The sequence below is a fragment of the Canis lupus genome, chromosome 36, assembly GCF_003254725.2.
Source record: "Canis lupus dingo isolate Sandy chromosome 36, ASM325472v2, whole genome shotgun sequence".
Classification (NCBI taxonomy): Eukaryota; Metazoa; Chordata; class Mammalia; order Carnivora; family Canidae; genus Canis; species Canis lupus.
The window spans coordinates 21,438,714-21,458,273 of record NC_064278.1 but is presented as its reverse complement, the minus strand read 5'-3'; the positions used below and the strand labels follow the sequence as shown (position 1 = coordinate 21,458,273).

The 19,560-nt window shown below is 38.6% G+C and overlaps 2 protein-coding genes and 1 long non-coding RNA gene across 5 annotated transcripts in view; 2 read left to right on the top strand and 1 right to left on the bottom strand.

The window, feature by feature from the left end:
• LOC112668173 (uncharacterized) overlaps positions 1–19,560 on the top strand; it is an 83,416-nt gene that overhangs the window by 24,228 nt on the left and 39,628 nt on the right. The window lies entirely within an intron of this gene.
• TTC30B (tetratricopeptide repeat domain 30B) lies at positions 12–3,910 on the top strand. Its single transcript, XM_025460303.3, has one exon. The coding sequence runs from the start codon at positions 286–288 to the stop codon at positions 2,278–2,280; it is 1,995 nt and encodes a 664-aa protein (XP_025316088.3). The 5' UTR covers positions 12–285; the 3' UTR covers positions 2,281–3,910.
• The window catches only part of AGPS (alkylglycerone phosphate synthase), a 134,196-nt gene continuing 123,908 nt past the window's right edge, over positions 9,273–19,560 (bottom strand). For all 3 annotated transcript variants that reach the window (XM_035698686.2, XM_049106174.1, XM_035698681.2), the window contains one exon: positions 9,273–14,925. In XM_035698686.2, the coding sequence (XP_035554579.1) occupies positions 14,804–14,925 (122 nt within the window). In that variant the 3' untranslated portion in view covers positions 9,273–14,803. The remainder of the gene's footprint in view (positions 14,926–19,560) is intronic.

The window sequence follows — 19,560 nt, the reverse complement described above, 5'->3', positions numbered from 1 at the left end:
CGCCCGCGCATGACCGGAAGTGGGGTTTCGGTACTGACGGGCCTGGAGGAGTTTTTTCTTGGCTAACGCCGCTCACCTCCGGAGTCTTGGGGACGGGCCGTATATGAGACCCTCGCGTTAGTGACTCCGTTCTAACCCTTGTCTGGCCTTACCCCTGCAAAGCGACTTTAGGAGTCGGGAGCGGGGGGGAGCAACCCCAAAAAATTGCAGTATCCTTTGCGCCTTTCGTTTCCGGGCGGCCGGTTGCCGTGGCAACCAGCGCGCCCCAGCGCCGCGGCGGCGGGCATGGCCGGGCTGGGCGGCGCGCACGTCCCCGATGGCGAGTTCACCGCCGTCGTGTACCGGCTCCTCCGCGACGCCCGCTACGCCGAGGCGGTGCAGCTGCTGGGCGCCGAGCTGCAGCGGAGCCCGAGGAGCCGCGCCGGCCTGTCGCTGCTCGGCTACTGCTACTACCGCCTGCAGGAGTTCGCGCTGGCCGCCGAGTGCTATGAGCAGCTGGGCCAGCTGCACCCGGAGCTCGAGCAGTACCGCCTGTACCAGGCCCAGGCCCTGTACAAGGCCTGCCTCTACCCGGAGGCCACCCGCGTGGCCTTCCTGCTGCTGGACAACCCCGCCTACCGCGGCCGGGTCCTCCGCCTGCAGGCCGCCATCAAGTACAGCGAGGGCGACCTGCCCGGGGCCAAGAGCCTGGTGGAGCAGCTGCTGAGCGCGGAAGGCGGGGACGACAGCGGGGGCGACGGCGAGCCCGACGGCCAGGTCAACCTGGGCTGTTTGCTCTACAAGGAGGGACAGTACGAAGCCGCGTGCTCCAAGTTCTTCGCGGCGCTGCAGGCCTCGGGCTACCGGCCCGACCTGTCCTACAACCTGGCCTTGGCCTATTACAGCCGCCGGCAGTACGCCTCGGCGCTGAAGCATATCGCCGACATCATCGAACATGGTATCCGCAGGCACCCGGAGCTCGGTGTGGGCATGACCACCGAGGGCATTGATGTCCGAAGCGTTGGCAACACCTTAGTGCTTCACCAGACCGCCCTGGTCGAGGCCTTCAACCTCAAGGCCGCCATAGAGTACCAACTGAGAAACTATGAGGCGGCCCAGGAGGCCCTCACGGACATGCCACCGAGGTCAGAAGAAGAGTTGGACCCCGTGACCCTGCACAACCAGGCGCTGATGAACATGGACACCAGGCCTACGGAAGGGTTTGAAAAGCTACAGTTTCTGCTCCAGCAGAACCCCTTCCCCCCAGAGACCTTTGGCAACCTGCTGCTGCTCTACTGTAAGTATGAGTATTTTGACCTGGCGGCCGATGTCCTGGCAGAGAATGCCCATTTGACCTACAGGCTTCTCACCCCCTATCTCTATGACTTCTTGGATGCCATGATCACCTGCCAGACGGCTCCGGAAGAGGCTTTCGTTAAGCTTGACGGGCTGGCAGGGATGCTGACCGAACAGCTCCGGAGACTCACCATCCAAGTACAGGAAGCAAGACACAATAGAGACGATGAAGCTGTCAAGAAGGCAGTGAATGAGTATGATGACACCCTGGAGAAGTACATCCCCGTGTTGATGGCCCAGGCAAAGATCTACTGGAACCTTGAGAATTATCCAATGGTGGAAAAGATCTTCCGCAAATCTGTGGAATTCTGTAATGACCACGATGTGTGGAAGCTGAACGTGGCTCACGTCCTGTTCATGCAGGAAAACAAATACAAAGAAGCCATCGGTTTCTATGAGCCCATAGTCAAGAAGCATTATGACAACATCTTGAACGTCAGTGCTATCGTGCTGGCTAACCTGTGTGTTTCGTACATTATGACAAGTCAGAATGAAGAAGCTGAGGAGTTGATGAGAAAGATTGAGGAGGAAGAGCAGCTGTCCTACGATGACCCCGATAAGAAAATCTACCATCTCTGCATTGTGAATTTGGTGATAGGGACACTCTATTGTGCCAAAGGAAATTATGACTTTGGTATTTCTCGGGTTATCAAAAGCCTGGAACCTTATCATAAGAAACTGGGAACTGACACCTGGTATTATGCCAAAAGATGCTTCCTGTCCTTATTAGAAAACATGTCAAAACATACGATCATGCTCCGTGACAGTGTTATTCAAGAATGTGTCCAGTTTCTAGAACAATGTGAACTTTATGGCAGAAACATTCCTGCTGTTATTGAACAACCCCTGGAAGAAGAAAGAATGCACACTGGAAAGAATACAGTCACATACGAGTCCAGACAGTTAAAGGCTTTGATTTATGAGATTATAGGATGGAATATATAGTTATGTCTGATAGAATATCTTTTATCATAATACCTTTATATATATTTTGTGGTTTTATCTATATTTAGCTATAGATATTTATATTTAGCATCTTTACATTTGTCACATGTTAAACTGTATATTTGAAAAGTCATATTAATTAGATTAAATAATCTTATTGTAACTTTTGACACCTAGAATAATATATGAAAAATCAAAACTGATTGGGACTCTGCATTTGTTAGAACTTGTAGTGCCTTTTTCTTCTCCTTTGTTATCATATGTGTCTGGTTGTATTTAGAGTCCCCTGCACATGGATTATAATTTCCAGGGGCATGGCACTATCAAACCCAGTTTGATAGTGTAGTTAACATGTAGGATTTCTAGGCTTTTACTGTTAAGTTTTAGGGATTGTGTGTTCCTTTCTCACAATTTACTCTTTAATTTGGAATATACACACATTTTGCATAGAGTTTAAGATGTTTTGGCAGGGTTTTTCAATATAGATGTAACACTTTCTGTAACCAAAATTCCTTAGGTGATAAATGTTTGGGTTTCTTTTTCTGTTTTTTTTTTTTTTTTTAATGTACAAATTTAGAGGGATATCTTGTGCCCTTAGTATTATGGTACTATATAGTATAGAGACAATAAACAATTGCTGAAGAAACAAGTTTTCTTTTGTTCCACTTGTTAATAATGTGTACATATGAACAAGATACTTTGTTACGTTTTTCATAACTGCTCTCATTTATCTCTAAATAGTGACTAATAGCAGAAGTACCCTGAAAACTTAGTTCTTAATTCCTACCTACTTAGGTTACTGTTGGAGTTTTTCTGTGTTGTAGCCTCTTTGGTAAGGAAAAATCTACACTATTGCCATGACCCCACCAAACTTCTTTCCTGCCTCTATAACATATTAAAGGAGGTGAAACCTTATCTGGTAGGTTCATAATGCTAGTTTCACACTCCCAACATTCCCAAGGAGAACTCCACTCATTCTGCTTAGGCATTTTTTTTTCTGAACCATATATGAGCTTTACTGTTTGTTCACTTACTCCTTCTCTACCCATAAATGTAACTGTCAACTCCAATTTAACCTGGCTCAGAAAAAAAAAAAGTATTAGGTTGAATGATATGAAATTGCTGATCTTGAAAGTTATTGACCTACAAAACTAACAGTTTCTCATGGTTCAGTCTGATAGCTTTCAACTGATAGTGAACGCCTGACATAATGAGATGATGGTTTTTTCCTTCAAAAAGAAATCACTTGGACATGTAGGTACCTAGACCAGGTATGCGCAGCACAAATCCTCTGTAGCATGACCTTCTGGGTGTTCAAATTCTAATAGATCTATCAGAAAAATTTGGCTTACAATGAAGTCCAATGGTTTTCAGTTCATAAGCATTTTAAATCTTAATTATGTATGCTGATACCACTTACCATAGTTGTTTGATCCCATGTTTGGAGGACTGTTGATGTTTAATGACCTCTTCAGTGTATCTGACAGCACAAATTCTATCTGTGGGAAATGGTCTTCATTTAGCAACTTTTGTACTAAAAGTGTTGCTGCTGCTTTGTGCAGTAGCTCTATGGCCCCTCTCGATCTCCATAGCTCCTTAAGATTTGGACAATAAATGAACTGAAATCTCATTTCAACAGCCATGTTAAAATTTCTGATGTTTTTGCACATTTCCTCTATTTTTTTTTTCTTAAAAACAAAACAAAACATAAAGTGTACCCACCCAAAAGCAAATGTTTTCCAGATTCCCTTTTGCAAATAGCCTGGCCTTTATGCAGCCACATTTTATTTATCCAGGTGCTATGTGTTTGTGGTTTGCATGTATGTGTAATTCAGCTTTCCAGAACATAAAAAGCTTTTCAGAATAGTTTTTAACCCCTTGCCGCTGGGCAGCTGGGATTTCCTGGTTAGTAATGAATCAGGAAATCCTGACTGCTCCTACCACTGAGTAAAGGAATAAAGGTCAATCACGGCATTTGTCCCCTTCCTTACCCACGCTCTCTGGGGAGGCATCCCCTCAGATTGACAGACTGCTGCCTGGCAACAACACAGACTCTTGAACCACACCTACAAAGCTGTCCAGTCTTCTGAATATTGGAGAAGACTGAGAAGCGTGAGAATATTCTTAACTCTTCAGACTCTTCAGACTCTTACTGCCCTTTATTTTTAGGATATATTTCTCTCAAACTCACCTTCAGAAGTACTTAGCTCTGCTTATCGATACTATGACACTAACAATGACTTTAACTCTGTATTTTTACATTTGACTGAAAGCTTTCATCCCTAAAGCTCTGATGAAAAGCTTTGTTTTGTGCTCCTACAACATTATGTATTCCATGCTAAAAGCACTTTTTTTGACCAAAAAAAAAAAAATTTACATGTATTTCTAAAGCTTTTACTCCTTTTTCTTCATTATGTCCCATGTTACATTTTAAAGGGATCAAATATTAAATCTAGTATCTTATAATCCTAGTCAACCCCCCCCATCTCCACGTTTTCAGAATATAAGCCTTGTGTTTGTACACAAGTAGTTATTTCCATTTTCCCAGACATGAATAAGAATGTGATCTTCCCATGCAGGACAACCAGCAGACTCCTTTGATCAGTGACAGGACTGCCTGCCAAAGGATTCCCATTCCTCCTCACAGCCCTTCTTTGAATTTGGCCTCAGCTGTGGCACAAATGTTCACACTAACCCCATCTGTGAGGTCAGATATAGAGTGACTACCTCTGACCCTTTCATAAGAAGCAGAAAACTGGAAACTGGGAGAACTGTGGTGATAGGAGGTGGAGGGTCACCGGGCAGTGAAATCATAGGAGATGATCACATTCTCTTCCTGCAGGGTGATATAGGAATACATAGGGATGGCCTCTCAAACCTCAGAAGAACATCTCAGATGGAATCCATATAGACCTGCCAGTGATAAGCTCGCCTACAGATTATAGCAATTTGTGATGCCCAAATAAATAAAATACTAGAAAATGTGAGATAAGAAAGGGTAGGTAAATGGCTTGATGCAGAAGGTTTAAGGGAATAACTTTCTGACCCTCCTGTCCTATAATCTTTGCTTGGGCTTATTTCCACACTGGCACACAGAGGGTTAGCAGTGCTGGAAATCTGTCCAGGTATCTAAACTACATAATTTTAAAAGGATAGTATCACCAAAGTGAAACCTTTCAACACCAGCATTTCTGAATATGTTTTTGTCTTAGGTTCTTTAGTCTTTTTCTTAGTGACTATAAGTGATCTAGAAACACCTGGGAGACTAGTTTCTTGACAGTATTCTGACACACTAAGTAAATTCCTCACAATGGTGGGAATTGCAGCTCATTATCTACCATTCACTAACTGCCTCTTATTCTTTGTTGCCTTACCACTGGGACTAGAGTGACACTTGGGCTTTTTTGTATTCACTTATTGGGCTGTACCCACAGTATTACTTAAACAGAACACTTCGTGAAGACCCGGTAACTCTGGATTCTTGGTTGTCCAACCACAGAAGTACCATAACTGTAACCATCAGATTCTAAACTTAAACTTTCTTTTTTTTTTTAAGATTTTATTTATTTATTCATGAGAATGCACAGAGAGGAGAGAGAGAGAGGCAGAGACGCAGGCAGAGAGAGAAGCAGGCTCCATGCACCGGGAGCCCGACGTGGGACTCTATCCCAGGTCTCCAGGATCGCGCCCTGGGCCAAAGGCAGGCGCCAAACCGCTGCGCCACCCAGGGATCCCCTAAACTTAAACTTTCATTCTAGCTATAAGATATATACAACTTTTGCAGTGTAGCTCAAATCCTTCAGCAGCAACTTTAATTCTTAAATCAGCAGTTTTAAGGAACTGTGTGACTTCCCATAAATGGGCTCTAATTACAATAGAACATTTCCTTAATCTTAATAGTTTCCAGTCTATGGAAAGATATATAACTTACAGAAACAGGTATTCTTACATTTTTAAGTGCAGCTCAAAGGAATACAGTATTAAAGTTATAAAAATGCAAATTAAGTTCCTTTGTAAGTTTCATATTAAACCTGTAGACACCAATATAAGACCTTCTGGATTAAACATTTACAGAGCAAGACAGCATTTGAGACAAAAGGCATCCTGTATTTTCTATGGTGTAAAGTCAAGAAGACAGTGGCTTCCATTTTGTAGCTTGAAAAGATTTCATTTCCTTACTTGTGCCCTTTAGTAGAGGGCAATGACTAATAATCTGCTTTAAAAGCAGAAATTTTGTATATATCATAGATACCCAGTACAAACAGCCTGGAGCAGTGAAGCTGCCAGCAGAGGCACTGGATTTAGTCATATCCCAACACCACCACTTGCCAGCTACTAAGTTGATGTTACTTGACTTCACTAAACTTCAGTTATTTTACCAGTAAAAAAAAAAAAAAAAAAGAGTGAGGATATCACTCATTTCTCAGGATTGTTGTAATAATCATTACCTCTGGTCTAGGGTTAAATCTCAGCACAGTGGCTAATAAACGATGAATTAAAAAGTAAATTATTAATGCAATAATCATTTCTAGGGTAGCATTCAGCAAAAATATCTAGACTTAATCAGAATCACTGAGACCAAGTCAGAAGGGACCTTAGAGATTTTCATTTTATGAAAGAAATTAGGTCCAAATAGAGAGTGACTTGTAGTTGGTAGAGAAAAATGGAGCATAAACGAAATTCCAGAATAGAACTCTTTCCATCATGTTCTTAGACTTTGGAACTCCATCCTCTCTTATTTTACAGCTTTTTAGTGACAAAATTTTAATTTTTTTTCATTAAGTGGCAAAGCAGGGACCAAAAACTCAGTGGTCCAGCTCAAAGCTGTGCTCTTAGCCACCGCTTTTTTTTTTATATATATATATAGATTTTATTTATGAGAGAGAGAGAGAAGCAGAGAGAGACACAGGCAGAGGGAGAAGCAGGCTCCTTGCAGGGAGCCCCATGTGGGACTCAATCCCAGCACCCTGGGATCACGCCCTGGGCTGAAGGCAGACACTCAACTGCCGCGCCACCTAGGCATCCCTAAAATTTTAATTTTTAAGGGCTATCTTCTCAGGTGTAATGTGGATACAATGAGGTATGAAAGATGTGACAGAGCTATGTAAGAATGGATGTGAGAGGTTGTCCATGAGCCAATACTAGACCAAATCAACATCACATCAGAGAATGGGTTTGAGTATACTGAAAATGAGACATGCCCCTGAGGCCAAACACAGGCAAAAGTATATGGGATGACACAAGGACCTCACTTGCCTTTCTGATGGGGTGGCACAGGAAACTTGAGCAGCAAGCTTCGTCAAAGGATCTCAGTATGGCAGCTTACAACGTTAAGTAAATTTATTGCATGTTTAATGTTTGTCTGAAATAATTTACTCACAGGGGGAAAAAATGCCTATTTGTGGACAAAATGTAAAGTGGACAACAGCATGTCAAGTGGAAGAATAGCTGCCTGAGCCCTGAATGCTCTTTCATGGATGTGTTATTGGACAGACCGTTGTGTACTAGAGCTCTCTGCCATTACTTGCAAGAGAGTCCAGACATATACATGTCTCACTTTATTAGGACCCAAAACTGAACAGAAAAAAAATATTCTGGATGAGTCAAGATTCTAAAATTTTGAAACTCTATAATTAAATCCAGCAAGATACAAATTTTAGTAAGGATAAATACAGGTAATGGGACTTTAAAAAATCAGACTCCAGGGAGATGTGGCCAAAACAGTATATGCAGAAAAGACAAGCTTTGTTAAATTTAAATTCAGTATGAGATGACAGTGGAATGTCCATTAAAAAATGCATTTATTAGTGACTCCAATAAGGAAATCATTGGTACTATGGCACATTCAGGCCTAGACACCTCACTTCAAGAACACCAAAGAGGGGATGCCTGGGTGGCTCAGCTGGTTGAACATCCAACTCTTGATTTCAGCTCAGGTCATCTCAAGGGTCATGGGATCCAGCCCCAATCAGTGTGGAACTGTCTGAGATACTCTCTCTGCCCCCTCCCCTGCTTGCTCTAGTGCATGTGCACTCTCTCTCTCTCTCTCTTAAAACATTTTTTAAATTAAAATTTAAAAGCGAATTAAAATTTTGGGGCACCTGGTGGCACAGTCGATTAAGCACCAACTCTTGGTTTTGGCTCAGGTCATGATTTAAGGGTTGTGAGATTGAGCCCTGTTGTCAGGCTGCTCAGAGTCTGCTTGGGACTCTTTCACCCTCTCTCTTTGCCTCTCCCCCACCTCGAAAATAAATAAATATTAAAAGAAAAAAAAATCAGAAGCATATGTGTGAAGAGAGACTGGGATGGTGAAGGGTCTAGAACTCACAGGAACAAAGGCTAACCGGAGAAGATGTGGGAGGATAGGATTTGCCTTTAAGCACTGGAAGAGCTTGTCTTCAATAGAGCAACTGGACAATTCTTTATGACTAAGAGACAAAGGTTACACCAATGAATAGAAGAGGAAGATGGGTTTCAGTCTAATAAGCAAAAACCTCTTAATACCTGAGGATTTCAAGTTGGAAAAGGCTTCCTGGAAAGGCAATAAATTCCCATTTGGTCACAGCAAATGTTCAGGAAAACTCATTATCTGTGGCCTGGGTATATGGGAAATTAGACAATTATGTTTAGGAAAAGGTAGGATGAGAGGATTTCTAAGGTTCATTCAGTCTAAGCTTATATGAACCAAGGAAGAAAACTTCTTTAATTAAGAGCTGAAGTCTTAGTGAGGTAAGTGATTATGTGAAATGTCCCAAGTAAGATTAAGCTCAACAGGCTTGATCCTCAGTCATTTCAGAGCCCAGAAAACTGCAACCTTCCCTCTAGTACAGGAGTCACGGGCAGGGACAAAATCAGTATCTGTGCACACATCCTTCACTAATAGGCTACTCATGGGTAGAGACTATATTTTATCCATTCTGTCAGTACAGCATGATGCTGCCAACAAAGGTTAAATGAAATCAATATGAAATAAGCAACAATCTCCATAACAATGGTTTTGATATTGTTTTATTTCTTCCCAGCACATCTTAAAAATCACACATGGGCATTTGCTTATAGAACAGTACAGTATCAGAAAAGCAATCAAAGGCTAATCCAAACACACACCGAAAGCACGCACATAGACTATGTTTTGAGCCCTTGTAGAGAACAGTATGGCTCAGTCTGAACTCACAAAGCTGTGCTGAAATCTCTCAGGAATTTCCCTTCCCACTAACAGAGCAACGTTTAAACTACAAATGTAAATTGTATGCATTAGTTACAGCAATAAAATGGCTTACATACAAGAGCTTACCCACATGTAGTTCCCAAAAGATTACTACAGTACTGGCAGGAATATGTACTGCCTTGGAGGAAGACTCGGGATAAGATATTATTCAAGTCAAGTTGTATCAGAGCCAAAGTATTTCACAGGCTTAGCAAAAAAGGACAAAAATTAAGAAATATAATCCACATATATTTCTCATAAGACTTATCATTGTCCAGGAACAGAAATACTCATTATTCTGAAGGCACCATCACAGAAAAAAAGACTGACACACAATATAAGGACTAGAGCCCCCCCACCCCCCACAGGCCCTGTGCTCCTCAGGGAGCTGTGTGAGCTAATATCCAAAAGCATGTAGTGGGTGTCTCAGGGACTGAGTGAATAGGCCACATCCACGAAGCCACATCTTAGGGCTACTAAGTTGGGACAGTAGGAATGAAAATCTAAAAATGAAAGTACATATAAATTCTACCGACTGAACGCATATATGCAGTACAGGTCCACAATATCATTAGTGAAACAGACTAGAATAGGTGATCCAAACCCACACTGTAGAAAGGATTTTCCATGTTTCTGAATAGAACTGCTTAATTCCTGACATATTCTTGAAGAGGACAAGCCCTGAACTACTAAACAATCCCAGTCTTTAAAGACTTATTTATCCTCTCCCTCTCATTTTAAACAATGGCTATTTCACGGAAAAAAAAAAAAATCCCAACAAGGCACTGTGAACTTTTGGGGATATTCTTTACGAGGCCCAAAAAAATAATTATTTATAGAAACTGTATACCAGTACAAGCATTTCATGTCCTTTATGGATAATGTGAACATGATTACCTTAAGGGTTAAACAACGGTTTCACAGGGTGCTCATGTTGTTCATGAAAAACACTGCTAACAATAAGATGCCTGAAAACAGGTATACGTGTTGCTTAGAAATCCACACTAATTTTTTTTTTCCTTCTCTCTCCCTCTTAGATTTGGAAGTTGAGTCTCTGAAAAATGTTCTTAATGATACGTGATGTATTATTTTTCTTCCTTGTGGGGAAAAAAAAAAGTATAAAAGTTTCCTTCGGGAACCAAAAAAGAAATCTTTTCATGTTCACAGAACTAAAGTTACTTTATTCTGTGATGGTTCTTTGGCTTGAGTGTTCAATATATCAGTGGTCCTTACGTTTCTTAAGGAATTGCTGTGGTTAAGAGCGCAGTGCTCATTCTCTGAGGATCTTCCTAGGTTCAAAGTGAAATGCTTCAGGCTCAGAGGAGACTAAACACCTCCTAGGAATATAACATTGATTTAAAAAATAATTAGAGTGATAAAATCTAGCTAGCCATATTTTAAAGGGACTTGATTATGCTTCATTAATAAAATTATAAAATTTTGCTTTCAAATCGGCAGAAATATGAAGATGAAAAAATAAAAGAAAAACCCATATGCAAACAGAACAAAGAGCTTCCCACTCCCTTTGAAGAAAACAAAATCTCTTAGACCTGGGTGCATTTTATTAATAATATACGTTTCTATAACCTGTTGATGTTACAAGTAGTTTTTACAAATTCCACACTAAAGACAAATAGCATGGTTTAGGAAGCAGAAAGCTGAGCAACTTATATCTTTCTTAGCAGACACTCGATTCAATATTTTAAAAAACTCTTACATTTTCTGCATTTCAGCATCAATGTATACATTATTTCCTTTTCAGGACACTGAAATTAAGAATTCAATGAATATATTGACACATGGTTCATGTGGAGCCTTGAGCAAAGCCACGCTTTCCTAACTCATAAAGCCAAAGGTGATTCTGGATTCTTCAGTCCAAAACAAGCACTTTTTATTTTCAGCTTTTCTCCCACCATGAGCTAAACCCTAATTAAAATCAAAGTTGCCAAAGATTAACTGGTAAACAAAAAGCTATTAAAGCTGTCCTTGATGCCTGTCTCAGTGTTCTTAAAACGTAGAGACACTTTCCACAGCATTCCATTTTGGCTGCTTCAAGTGCCAGCCCATGCAGTTTGTGAATCAATCCATAATAAATAACCATTTGTATTCTACGTTTATATAAATAGATGCTCAACCAAACCCAGCCCCATGTGAACAGCTAAGTTTATACACTTCAGCTTGGAACTACAGGGCTTCTTTGATCAGCTATGGTTAAGAAGTTGTAGCTATAAAAGAAAATGACAAAGAAAAATCTCTGGAGCCAGCATGCAGAAAGGCATTTTCAAAAATGTAAGCTAGGACTTAGCAGTTACTAAGAGAATATCCTGAAAAACAGGTTTCCTTGCAACCATCTGTATCTGACACAGGATACACACTGATGGAAGCTCATCCTTTATTGCGCTTTTGTTTTCCAAAATATGTCAACACAACTATGTGTACTAGAAGGCTTCCAGCTTCATAAATAACTCTTTAAATAACAGTACTGTAATATGTAAGCATTTAGGACGTAAACTTCCAATCCTTCTGAAGAGAAAAGAATTCAATCCTCTTTCTTTGTGGTAAAATGCTGGGCACAATAAACACGTGGCTTCTACAATTCTTACTAAACTAAAAAAAGCTCAAGTTACTCAGTATAAGATGAAATTTGCTTATGCACTGTATTTTGCACCAAACATTAAGGCAACAGTTTCTCTAAGGGTCAATAAAGCCTGTTCATATTGAGTCTTTAGTATTCAATGCCACTTCTCACTAGCAGCAAGTTCCTAGTCCCACTAAAACCTCAACCCAAATGTGACATTAACAAATACTAGAAATATGACTAACTTCAGAAAGACAAGTCAATGTTTATGCTGTACTAAAAACCAAATAGGTTATGAGCTTTTAAAATTTTAAACAAACTTATTCAAAGTGAGTTTAAAAGCCTCACATAAACAATGTACTCCAGGCTTTAACTTTTATGAAGCCATTTCCAGATATTTCAGAAATATGAGGCAAGGTTTAAGTGCTTCTGTGCATAATCAAGAACTCAGCTCTCCACAGAAACTAAGTACATGTCAAAGGTACCTCTCAGAAGCAAGTGTGAGAGAAAGTGGGAAAGAGGCTTTCTGATTTACTAAATCAGAGTGAAACAGCACAGCACTGATGAGTGTTCATGTGTTTCAAAATAATCCCTGTAGAAATGATTCCAACAACAGAATGTAGTCATCCCTATAAAATCAAGGTTGGGAGTCCTGCATACATGGAAGAAGAAAAACAAAGACATAAATCACTAATTTCCGTAAGGTTCATGTAGAACAGTGAACACAACAATTTTCAGTTGTGACATTTATAGTTTCCTAATACCAAATACAGATTTCTGAGGTGGTTGAAATCTGAACTCCCTGGGAAAGAATGTTATAACAATCATGTGCAAAGGAATGGATCTTCTTATGAATCTGTAAATTTTATTAAAAAAATTACTCAGAAACATGTATACACTCCAGTGAGATACTAGTACTGTATTAAATTTTACATTTTGATCATCAGTTAGAGAAATTACCTTCATTAATAGATAGATGCATTTTATAAAGCTGAGATTTTTATAATTCTAGAGGCAAGTATAATTTCCTCATCAAGCATCCAACTATTTCAAATATTAAGGGCTTTTAAAGCTAAGATCTGCTGAAATTTTAAAATTAAAAATAAATTACCAATGAAGAGAGGCAGCTTCTAACAAATATTTAGTTTTTGTTGTTAAACTAATATTTAATTTTGATTTGCTTACAGATTTTAAGTTTATTATTTTGAGGCCAATTTTATTAAAAATTGTTGATCATTTTGAAGTCTTAAAAATACCATTTTGTCAATTTAAATTTTCATTTTTCTGGTTAAGTATTCTTCAGATATAAAAGGTATCAAACTGCCCAAAAATACTTTGGAGCTGTTGCTACATAGACAGACAGTGTGTCCTTTTAAAGGATTGTCTGTATTTTGATTTACATTATCTGATCAAATATTAATTTTTAAAAAATTATCAAAAGTTAGGTATTGCATTAAGAAAAGAATCCATCCCAAAATGTGAATCATGAACCTTGACAGACAGTGATTCAAAGTAATTATTTCACTTATCTTAATATCCAGGTTTGAATGTAAAAATGTTCGCTCAATGTGATTCATGTTTTCCCTATTATTTAAGAAATAGGAATATTTCAAACTTTTGATTATGGTATGTGTATTAATCCATTTTTTCAAAATTTAGGTTAAACCAGTAATTCAAACAAGGTGTTAAATCAGTATTAAAAACGAAATGGAAACTTTACTTTTATTTGAAAATTTATCATGTTTGGGTTAATTAAAAAAAATTTGTCACTGAAACTTGAGGTTTTCAAATTCAATAGTTAAATGATAACTGCGTTTCATTAGCCAAACAATTCTTTGAACTGGAGACATTAAATGTAAGGAGTCTTCCTTCTTCTGCTCCTGTTGCAGCTGCTTCTGCATCTCAGCAACAAGAATGTGAAATCAGAAACATTAGGACTCTTAAGCTGAATAAAGGCATTCATTTCAAGGTAAACCTGTTCTTCACATACAATGAGTGATAAATCAGCTTTTCTCATAAAACATATGATGAAGGAACTAGGATATTACAAGAGGTTATCTCAGTTATACACATACAACTTATACCTCAGTAGAAACAGAAACATGAAGAACAAAAACATGTCCCCTAACAATAATTTTTAGACTGATTTAAGGTTCTATAACTATATACTAATTTCAAAGAAAAATGTAGGCCAAGCACCTCACAGAATCGAAGGTATCCTAAGTTAACGGTTGCCTATATTCTTTCATGAGTATTCTCCTCAATGGCCTAACTCACACTAGAATGCACTCTTAAAAAACATACATGTGTAATCACTCCTCAGCGGAATCCTTCCCCAGATACCTGCTTCCCAGAAACGTCCTTTTAAAAAGAGGCTAGATAAGCAGTGGATGACACCAAAATCCACCTTCGTTACCAAGGGGAAGCATCAATATAGAACAGCTGGCAGCATCTTCCTCTGAAATAACAACTAGCAGCCTTGTGTTGCCTGACTAAAATTTGAAATGACAACCAGTTGGCGGTAAACTGATACACCTACAATGAGAGAGATTTAGGAATACCATCTGTCAATCCATGGATGTAGAAATAAAACAAATACAGAATGAAACAACTTATTTTAAACCAACAAACAAATTTTGCTGAAATACAGTCCATGATATATTTGATTACTGGTATAACCATAGTTGAAGACTTAAAAAAAAAAAAAAGTGACATTTTTCATAACAACAGTAATTGATTTATAAAAGGTTTTTGTTTCCAAAGATGTTATTGGGGTCCACATACTCCTTGACAGACTTCAGCATCCCAAAGCCGACATCAGAGATACTTTCCTTTAGCCACTGCTTCCGTAACTTGCCCACTGGAAAAACAAAATCAAAAATGCTTCAATATACACTATGAGGCTGGGAACCAATCAATCTTGTGACCATGAATGAACAAACACTGTGTGATAAATGCTTTTATTCAAAAATGAGAAATGTTTTGCTTTATTTGATTTATTGAGCCCACCAGACTATCAAGCTCATTAAGCCCAATGTATTCCCAGGGGAAGCCTGAGCTCCACAGTGTCTCCTTTCTCTGTAAACTATGAAACAGAGATGAAGGAAGCTTGGGCTGAGATGGGGGCCCACTTTACAAATAACAAGATGAGAAAAACATACATTTCAAATGAACCCACCCTCCTGTCTTAACTACCAAAACATGCCAAAGGTCCAGAGAAAATGAAGTTAACTAAAGAAAAACATCATCTCCAGATGAATTTGTTGGGAATATTATAGCAAACATGGCAGGATATATATCCATAAAATATTTTAAAGCTTAAAATAATTAGGAAAATTTGAGCCTCTAAAGTATTTAAGAAAAAAAACCTGGTTATGAAACTTTCATTTGCATTTTATTTTCATATTACTTTTAAATAAATTTACATGTTCCCAAGTAATGGTTATTTTCTTCCTATTGTTTTTGCAGAATTAGAAATTTTTTTAGGCACTAAATAAATCAAATACCTAATCCATTTTAAACTTAATCTTCTACCTTTATACCTTGTATAATGTTCCCCCTCTCTGTTCTAGCTCTTGCTAATTTGAGAATAATGAAGTAATATAATGATCCACTGCATAAATTATCTTTTTAAGGGCACCCAAGGAAAAAACAACCTCTAAAGAGAAATTCTCAATTTTGATATCTTAACTTGCTTTGCATTAAGAAAAGCAAAGCAATATGCTAACTTATCTGTGGCAAAATGAATAAATCTTTAATTTACAGATAGGCTTATTTGTGGTTAGTACTTTTCAAATATATTATTGTAATAATTGAATTCAAATGGTCATTTTCCACTAATGTTCATTAATGATCCAAAGTCATCAGCAGTGATTTAATTGGCCAACCAAAATGGGAAACCTCCTTTCATTAAAGCATTCAGCCTGTCATTCTAAAATGCAATCTCATTTATCAGGCTGCAGTGATACACTGTAGCATCTGCCATTTGGAACCTTAAATACCATTTCAGGCTCAACTCAAACCATCTTTTGTGTCCAGTTCTCCAGGAAACCATCCAATTGTCATTAAAATTACAGCTTGATATCCTTAACAAAATATTTCTGCTTGGCTTCTAGAGATAAAAAAGTTTGGTATTAAGATGGGGAAAATGAAATGCAGCAGAAAAAAAAATCTTGAATTCAAAAAGAAAAAAAAAATGTTTAAAAGAGCTCTAAAACCAGTAGCTAAATAGCACAGATTCTTATTCACACGATCCCTCCCACCTAAAAGTTGTTCTACTTGGTCCTCCTCCTATGTCCCTAAGGGACAACTCACCACAATTTGTTAGCCTTGGTTTTCTCATCTTCAAAGGGATTGGAATCTATGAGGTCTTTCACCTCCCACAGCCTATGGCTTTAAGCACTCAAAAAAGTTGCAAATGAGTTATTTTCAGATTTGCTCCAAGAGATTAAAAAAAAGCAACTACTTTGGGAGTGAGGAAGTCGATTATAAGCTACCCACGCTAAGGCAGCTCAGGAGAAGGGGTGAAGAGCAGTCAGTGCTAGTCTACACTGTTATCTGTAATATAGTTTCACTGAATGTGTCCTGTGGTTATGGATGTAATTGTCCTGAAAAGACTGCAAACAACTGCTCCAACAAGATGGAGCACATTAGGACCTCAGCAGGATGCCCAACAGCTAGCTTGTCTGCCTGGTTTTACACCTCTAGTAATAATGCAATTCCACAAGGAGCTGAACCATCGTCTGAGAAGCCACCCAACAGCTATTGCATATTTAATGAAGTTGCTCACCAAGCGCTGGAAAACAGAAGGTGCTTGGAGTGCATCATTAGTTCTGTCAGAAGGATAATTTACACATCTATCTTGTCAAATTTTCTATGGTTTATACTTTTACAATAATCAATCTAACATACATTTGATTAGTGAACTAGAAAGTAAAAAAAAAAAAAAAAAAGGCAGTACAGACAGAATGGCTGTGGCCCCTCTAAACATATTTAATGAAATAGTTTAACCCCTTGATTGCAGAGGTCTGTGAGCTTTTTCTGTCAGTGAGGACAGAATTTGAACTGAGGTCAGGAATCATGGCCTATATAATTAAAGCAACTAGGAATCTTTCTAATTTTGCTTAACTATTTAAGTCAGCTACACTGTAGGATAAGTGTACAGACAGAAAACACAGTTTAAGTAAAAATGCTCGTTCATTTAAGATGATTACTGGGAACAGTCTTCATAAAATTCTCAAGAACCTTCTGTGGCTATCTTAGAGGAATCAAAAATCAAAACAACATACCAAAGACCGTAATCTCAAAGAGAGATCGCACTTCAAAGTAGAAGCCTTTAATTCAAGAGCTAAACAACAACAATAATAATGCCCTTGGTACCATCCCTACTTGCACTGCTGAGGCATTCTGAAACTGGCTTGACGGTACTGGTCCAGATACATGCAACATACATGTGCACAAATATATAGTCGGGGCTTAAACATTCATAGAGCTAATTTCAGGAATGGAAGAAATGACACTCTGTCCTTTGTGTAACATGCCATATTGGGCGAGGGGAGAATGGACAAGAATAGCAAATAACAGGCAGCCAAGGACTATTTCAGTATCCCTTGTGTGTATAGTTATTCATGAAAAGGCATATGCACATTCTTACCACATGAAGTTTATGCTTCTTTCCATTGTGGGATATTCATGACTACTGACTCAACTAAATTCTTTTGACTTCTGATTTTCTAGAAGTATAAACCTAGTCTGAGAGCCAACACTAGAACTATAGAAAGCCAAGACAGGGATCTTGCACTCCACAATTCACAATTATTCTAAATATATGATGCCCAAAGTACTTATGCCAGGTTTTTAAGAGTCTTGGATATTTTTTAAAGATACAAAAAATACAGACCAGCTAGATGCTGAACATTATAAAAACTAATGGGAAAATTCTTTTCACTTTTAAGTTCAAAGTGGAATTCACCTTTTGACAATTTAATATCTAATGATATATGTACAGATTGGGTAAGACAAGTATTTTATGTTATTCTACAATATGCAGTACATTTTTAAAAATTTACTTTTGGAACAGAGGAAACGGAAGCCTTTAGGGACAATCTTTGAAATCACATGTTCAACAGTCCTCTTTGGATGCTAATAGCTAGAAGAAAGAATGTATTTTGTGGTATGAATGACCAGACATGTATGGGGAGTACTAGGACACTGGGTGTGAAAAATGTGGACATGGTAGCCAGCCTAGTCACCAAAAATTATTTGGAACTACTCTTTGTGGTCTTAGGGTCTGGAGACTTAACAGGAACTACCAAATAGTCCTGTTTTATTTATTTTTACTTTTTTAAAAAAGATGTTATTTATTTATTCAAGAGAGATTCAGAGAGAGAGGCAGAGACAGACAGACGGAGAAACAGGCTCCCCATGGGGAGCCTGATGTGGGTCTTGATCCCAGAACCCCGGGATCACGCCCTGAGCCAAAGGCGTCTAGACACTCAACTGCTGAGCCACCTAGATGTCCCAAATAGTCCTGTTTTAAAAGGGAGAAATCTGGGGTCTGCTAGAGTTCTTTTTAGCTAAATGGAAAACTTTTTGAATTATGAGTTTGAGTATAAGGTTGCAAAGATTACATGCTTATTTAAAAAACAAATTATGAAAACAGACTGTACACTGAGAAGACTACTAAAGCTAAACTCAGAGGCAGAATTTAGCCAAAGCGAAAAGCACCTAACCATTATTAATATATAACAACTATATTTTGAAAGTTCTAGTTTAGACATCCTGGATATCACCTTAGCACTATTCTATAACTCAGTCTTAAAATCTAGACTTAGCTGCTTGTATGAGTGATCTGAACATTAGCTTTGTATTTCAAGTTTCAATTAATCCAACCAAACTATAGGTGGATTATGTAAGGAATCAGTGCTAGAAGATGTGTTGGACCTAGCCCAACAACCCATGCCAGTTGAGGTTCTGGCCCCATAAAACTTCTTAGGTACTGATGAGAACAGAAAACACGGACAGTTTCCACTTTTTGAGGTGATCTGACTGCAATGATGCTTCTTTCAGAAGGAAGATTTCAACATGAAAAGAGAATATAGTCGTCCATGTATTTGTGCTATTCAGCACACTTTTGTGTGTGTTCAGTTTTGGTAGAGGTACATGCTGAATGTTAGCTCACAGATCTCCAACTGAGCATTGCTAATATTCAGGCTTTAAAGCATATGAGATGGGACTATGCCTATCCAAGAGTTTAATTTAGTGCTTTGTGGATACTTAAAGTCATGTTTCCATTTCTCTTACAGATATTTGACTTATTTTCTACTAATGAAAACTTTCAATATTGAGATGACAAACTCACAAACAGGCTTTTAAGAAAGCACTTAAAATCTAGTAAGATTTTTCTTTTAGCAAATATTTAAGATGTCATTTTTCTTCATGCTAAGATTTCATCTGTGCAGTTCACACAATAGCTCTAAGACCTTATTGATCCTTG

Coding starts and splice junctions, on each gene's coding strand:
- TTC30B (XM_025460303.3), top strand. CDS start 286: ATGGCCGGGCTGGGCGGCGCGCACGTCCCCGATGGCGAGTTCACCGCC.